Below are 6,736 nucleotides of genomic sequence, written 5' to 3'. Positions count from 1 at the left end.
AAATTCTGCAGCCACTTTACGCTGCCATAATAGTTTTAATTCTAACTACAGACGCCACCAAATACAATTATCGAATACATCAATAATGTAAATCGTATTGAAAGGTGGCCGACCAGTGGCCACTTTTCGTTAGGGTTCCGCTCACAGAACACTAGGAGTTGGGTTGTCGGTTCGTGACCCTCCAGGACGGCCCGGCCATGTGGCGTTTTCCGGGTTTTTTTCTCGTCTGTAACGCCTGAAATAGAGGCCAGTTACCCTTAGAAAGGCATCTCTCTAGGCAGATCGGCCAGGTGTTGCGCTGTACCTTAACCAAACAAAAAACTAACTAAACTTATTGAAAGGTCTCTGAAATTTGCACTGTGGCTAATTAGAAAATCGTGGCATGAAATGACATCCATGACAATAAAATATTATCTGATGCATTGGATCCATTTATATTCATGACTCCAGGAAATAATGTAGTTAAATATTTTGGACAGGTTTTTTTATAAGCGAGAAACAATAAATATAAATGAAGGAAATAATAGTTATTCTTATTATCCTGACAATCCTATTTGCATGCCGTTTTCGATAAATTGCCACCTTCGCCTTTGCATCGTGGACTGAAAACCAATGGTTGTAATTTAAAGGGGGTTGACTGTATATTAAAACAAAACCGTTAAAAAGAAATATGTGTTAGAAATAAAGTGAAATGAATAATTTGTAGCGTTTTTTGGCTCCTCATAATTGAGGCCAACGATAAACAGTCCTGGTGACGCCCTGCTTGATTTCAATAACACAAAAATCAGTTATAAAATGAGATTTTATTACATTCATTTACCAAATAATTTTGATAATTGTAAAAATGTATTTAAAACGTTAAGCGGACAGGAAAATTTATATTTTAGGAATTTTTGAAGGTTTTTCATTTTCTTCTTCATCAGAATCACGTTTTCTTTTTCTGATCAGCGATGTAATTATTTGAGGGATGGAAAATTGATTAAAGAAGCGAAAGAACCAATCTATGATCCTCTCTCTTATATGCGAGACATGCATTAACGAATTTTCATTGTGAATTATCTCAGTGGCATAACTTTCTTCCTTCTGGTTAATTATCTCGATGGTAGAACTTTCCTCCTCCTGGTTAATTATCTCGATGGTAGAACTTTCCTCCTCCTGGTTAATTATTTCGGTAGAACTTTTTGCCTTTTCTTCCTTGTTAATTATTTCGGTAGCAAGACTTTTTTCCTCTTCTTCCTTGTTAATTATTTCGGTAGCAGGACTTTTTTCCTCGTCTTCCTTGTTAATTATTTCGGTAGCAGGACTTTCCATATTTACGTCAGTGAGATGATCATTTTCGATTGTCGAATGATCGCCCGAATCATCGGGAAAACCACTATCAGTACACATCTTATCTGTGTCATCTGCTACCACTGTTTGTGATTGTTCTGGGAGGATTTCTTTAGGTTCCACAACTTCATTTTGGATTATTTTTTCAGTGTCGCTTACACGATCGTCTTTGGTCCCTTCATTCTGTTCTGTTTGATTTGAAGATGACATCCTATAAAACTTAAGAGTTACGATGAATTAGCAATTTAAAACATTAAAACAAGAAGTAATTAAAATAGTATACTTTGTTTTTTCTTACTGTTCACCGAGATAATATTTTATAACAAGAGAACAATTCAATTATGAGTTTGATTGTTGATGCTGTTAACAATGCAATTAAATCAGATAAAATTACTTTAAATTACAGCCATTATCTGTGAAATAAAGATGTATTTTCATTATTCGTTCACAACAGAACGGCTAAGTGGTAAGGCGCGACCACTTAGCCCCATTGTAAGCCTTCTTGAAAATTTCTGAGGATCCGATCGAAATTCGGATTCCTCATAGTATTATGCTGATTGGAAAGTTATGAGAGTTTCTTCAACGGCCGGATTACCGAAGCCATTAAAGCGTCATCATACCGCTCTGGAGAATCTGGGATCGTGTCTAGGCCAGCAACTCCAGCAATTTTTCGGTGGTGGTCTGTGCCGGATATGTCCTTCTAGCCGCGTCATTGTGGGCATGGCCGAACCCATAATCGGATTGCTAAAAAAGCTCTCTTAGTCCCCCACAGGTCGGAAAGAGTTAAAGCAAAATAAGCGATGCCGTTGTATCGTTAATCTTTCGACTTTGAATTTATGAAATAAAAGAAAAATTTGCTTTATCTTGCATATATATAAGATGGACCAGAGTGACTAATGCAAAGCATCTCCGAAAGGCCAATTGTGCCACCCGTAGCCGAGTGGATTCATCTGGTCTAGTGACCATTGTCACAATTTAGGAGTCCCTTATCTCGAGGATAGGGAGTGTGGATGGTCTATAGACCAATTAGAAGGGGGTAGGATTCACGTGGTTAAAAGGGAGAGGGGTTTCTTCATTCTTGGCTAGACTGTGTAAGAAGAAGTAAGTTCCACCCGGCTAAACTTAGTGTTGACCAAAAAAAAAAAAAAAAAAACTTCGCGAAAATATATTGGCGAATGAAAGGTTGGCACGCCGATAGCTTTAGCCTATATATATTTACTTTATAAATCGTATATTACAATTCGTTTTGGTTTTGTTCTTTACACTAGCAATTCATTTTTACTGCTCTATAGGCGTCACGTGTCACCACCACCTAGATAACAAGGCCTTACTAGTGACATCATGAATAGAAGATGGACTGTTCTTGTGCAAACCTTTTAGTTTTTAATATTATTTATTCGTTCTGTGTATGATAGGATGTTTAATTAAAATGGTTAGCTTAATTTAAGGTTTAAATGGTAAATTTTTAAAACCAAATATCAAACTCAACCTTTATAAACACGTAACGAAACATCAAACACCTTTTATCGCTGAGAAATGTTTATTAAATGAAACACTAACGTTTTCGTCCTAATGGAATAGGTCATCGGGTGTAACTGAATTCGAACGTATTTTAAAAATTTAACATTCTAACAACAGAACATTCAGACATTTTACATTTAAATTTAAAACGAGAATATTAGATAAATTAACAAATAAATAATAAACTAAAACAACAACGATATAAATAATACAATAAAATAAATACATAAAAATTTATATAGTATTCTCATGCTTAAGAAACTGGAAACAAATAGCACTTACTACTTTATACATTACCATTTATTCTTCAAAATCTGTGGTTTTAGACGTTAATTAAAGTAAAATAACTAATCGTATCGTTAATATTTCGTCTTTCAATTTGTGAAATAAAAGAAAAATAAGAATGTCAGAATATTAAATTTTTAAAATACGTTCGAAATCAGTTACACTTGAAGATGGCCTATTGTTATAAGGTCGAAAACGCTAGTGTTTCGTTTAATAAACATTTCTTATCGATAGAAGGTGTTTGATGTTTCATTAAATAAAAAATTTCAATTTTTTCTTGTACAATACATATAGTACTGTAGAAGCCGTTTTTTCAGCCTTAATGAAGTAGTACAGTACATACAGTACATACAGTACAGTACATATAGTACAGTAGAAGCCGTTTTTTCAGCTTTAATGAAGTAGTACAGTACATATAGTACATACAGTACAGTACATATAGTACAGTAGAAGCCGTTAAGCCTTAATGCTCTCCCTCTCCACCCGCTTGAGAATTTCGAAAAATTCCTTCTTAGTGTGCGTTTCCATGACGTACCCTAACTGTGTATTAAATTTCAACTCTAGGTTCAGCGGTTTACTCTTGGAGATAATGAATCAGTGACTAAGTCAGTCAGTCAGTCAGTCATGACAAGTAATTTTATATATTTAGATTGTCATTTAAGAAAATGAAAATACGCACTTTCTCTGATTTTCAAAGGTTACAGAGTTTATTAAATTTATTAAAATTTACTGTTTTATTAAATCGGAATAATTAGAAAAAAAATGCATAACTATTTAAATGATAAAGAAATTAGGGTTGATGTTACTTTAGGTTCCAAGATGGCGACGTTTCCGGTAATCTCGAAACGGAGACATGCGTGTTAATGATGATAGAGGGAGCTCTTTCGTAATAATGTGACGTAATGCGAATGCTTAATGGATGATGTATAATGTTGTTATAAATGAATATGCAAATTTATAAGCTTTGACGTCGTATATGTAGATTATTGTGGATTTATGCAAAGCAATCTGTAGTCATTCGAAATTGACTGTGTTACGACAAATGCGTATTGGAATAATTGCTTTCTTCGTTTCAATAATTAATTTTCAAATTGTATTTTTGGTAATTATAGTCTATTATTTTCAAATTTTAGTATAATTTAAGAATTATATTTAAATCCAATTTTATAATTTTTTAAAAATTTTATTTTCTTTGTTTGTGTTTAGTTTTTTGTTGATTCTTTGAAAATGAGTTTTGCCGACTTCATTTTGGTCGAGTTGTGCCAAAAACGTAATTTCTATAAGTTAATGGAAAACGAATTTTTGGAGTTAGGTTTACCTCCTGATATCGACAGCGCATTTAAATTTGCTGTAAAATTAGGCAAATAAGAGTCTGTTTATAATTCTAAATGTAAATTTACAATGATAACCGACGAATGGAGTGGATATAAGCATATAGACGACATAGAAGCAGTAAATGTACAACAGAGAACAGTAGAAACCATTTAAAAAATTTGTAAACCCCAAACTGGAGATCATACTCAACAGATGAAACATTTATGGGGGTAGTTATAGAATAAAAAGCACCTAGCAAAGTACTACATAAACGATCTTTCAGACTCCTACATGTACTTATTTATGTATGAAAAAATTCATGAATTGGCTCCTTAGAAAACCTAAAGAGAGATTCCAAATTTTTGCACACCATGATCTATCCTGGGACCGGAAAAAAAGAAAATGGGTCGAAACAGAAACTGTTCCGTTAGCATTAGTGTCGAATATGAAAAAGAAGGAAAACAATAATAATGCAATGAAAAGGAAAAGCCAAGAACAAATCGAATACAGAGAAACACGAAACAACGTCTAAAAAAGTAGCCAAATCGACACGAACAGTGAAGAAAGAACCTGCAACAAGCGAAAAGGAATCTATCAAGTCAGAAAAGAATTTAAGATCGAAAACAAAAAACCATTGACGTGAGTAAATTTTTCTTTTATATTACTTTATTAGTCTATTATAGCTGAGGAGTTACGTGGTCTCCGATCGAAATAACATTATCCGTGCAGTCTTTAAAATAATTCAAAATGGCGACCGAAAAAGTTTCCATCTTGAAACCTTAGGTAATATTATCCGAAATGGGTATATTTAACGTTAAATAAGTTCTATTTTAGTATTAAGTACAAACAAACAAGGCGAAGAGTTTGTGGTAATTTATGACAAGGTTTTTTGATAATTGTGTAATCTATTTTCTACGTATATTGCTAAAAAATTAGATAATTGTCTAAGCGTTGGAGTTTTAATACATTTTAATTAATAGAAATCAGTAAAAATTCAAATTAAAATTCTCTTTATTAATTTATTACTTTTAAAATAGAAGTTCTTTGAGAATAACAAATACAGATTTAAAATTCTATTATGCCTATTTTTGCATCCATAATCACTATCCAGTTAAAAGAGGATGATATAAAATGATACGATGAAGACGATTATTGCTTAATTTACAAATTATAACTTTTGTTAGGACGAGTAATTTATATGATAAGTGTAATATGGAGTTAAGTTTCAATGATTTAAAATTTTTTTATTTAGTGGTATTGTGTTTAATTTGCATGTATTTCGAGAAGATCTTAACAATGTAAGGCTTTAATTAAAATGCCTCAATGTCCTTTTTTCTTATTAATATGTAAATTTTCGACAATAAATTCGTATCTTCTATTATCAGGACTTATTATACTGGCTTTACAGATAATATAAGTCCTGATAATAGAAGATACGAATTTATTATCGAAAATTTACATATTAATGTAAGGCTTTCGTTAATAATTAAGTTTTCTAACATAAACGTTTATTTACACGATACAGTAGGATCGGTAATTCTCCTGTTTAATACTTTAATTCTTTCAAACGTCTTAGGGATATACCTTATTTTAACAAAAAGTTTTCTCTTTATCTATTAATCTTATTTGTTTATCATTTTCTAGATTTTTTAACCATTTATTCAGTAGACTTTTTGGATAATCATTTAATGTAAACATTTTTATTGTTTCTTCTTCTTTCTCCTGTGTTTTAATTTCACTAGTTCGTTGTCTTATTTTATTTATATACATTTTAAATATATTATATTTCGTACTTATTGCTGTAACAGATTTATAATTAATTGTTTTTGGTATTTGTATAGGTTTCACACATTTTTTATAAATTAATTAATTTTTTTTCTATTGTTATATCTAGATAATTAATACTATTTTTTTTTGTTTCTCTGTTTCTATTTCAACTTTAATGTTTTCTTTTATCTCATTAGNTTAAACAACGCGGCACAAAATGTAGACAACGAGTCTCGGATGACTCGAACACGTGTTAAACGAACTATCAATGTCAGAGTGAAAAGTTATAAGTCAGAGACAAGTGGTCTTATGCAGATAGAACTTTGACCCCAGCGCTCATAAACAATCAATCAAGGGAAACAATTTCTGAAAAGAGGGAAAGATTTAAGAGAGATAAATCATTGCATATGATCGTTCGAGTACCTAGATGACAGAAATCGCGAGTAACGGAGCTAAATTATGAGCGCGAGTCTTGCAATTTTGTCAACAATCGACAGAACGGCGTCGAGCAGACACCTGA

General features: G+C 32.1%; 1 protein-coding gene across 8 annotated transcripts; it reads right to left on the bottom strand.

Annotated features, from left to right (window-relative positions):
- Positions 1 to 857: 857 nt before the first annotated feature.
- On the bottom strand, positions 858 to 3,283 carry LOC111615728. 8 transcript variants are annotated; one of them, XM_023357168.1, is made up of 3 exons: positions 2,819 to 2,859; positions 1,291 to 1,548; positions 858 to 1,248 (listed from the first exon to the last, which is right to left on the bottom strand). In XM_023357168.1, the coding sequence occupies exons 1-3, from the start codon at positions 2,840 to 2,842 to the stop codon at positions 877 to 879; spliced, it is 654 nt and encodes a 217-aa protein (XP_023212936.1). In that variant the 5' UTR covers positions 2,843 to 2,859; the 3' UTR covers positions 858 to 876. The 8 variants fall into 8 exon arrangements, with proteins under 8 accessions (XP_023212936.1, XP_023212931.1, XP_023212933.1 ...); XM_023357163.1 differs by lacking the exon at positions 2,819 to 2,859 and adding an exon at positions 3,148 to 3,283 and having other exon boundaries at positions 858 to 1,548; XM_023357165.1 differs by lacking the exon at positions 2,819 to 2,859 and adding an exon at positions 3,148 to 3,280 and having other exon boundaries at positions 858 to 1,540.
- Positions 3,284 to 6,736: the final 3,453 nt, after the last annotated feature.

The sequence above is a fragment of the Centruroides sculpturatus genome, unplaced genomic scaffold (assembly GCF_000671375.1).
Source record: "Centruroides sculpturatus isolate CEXI.00-Female unplaced genomic scaffold, Cexi_2.0 scaffold2540, whole genome shotgun sequence".
Lineage (NCBI taxonomy): Eukaryota > Metazoa > Arthropoda > Arachnida > Scorpiones > Buthidae > Centruroides > Centruroides sculpturatus.
This window is presented reverse-complemented; position numbering and strand designations above follow the sequence as displayed.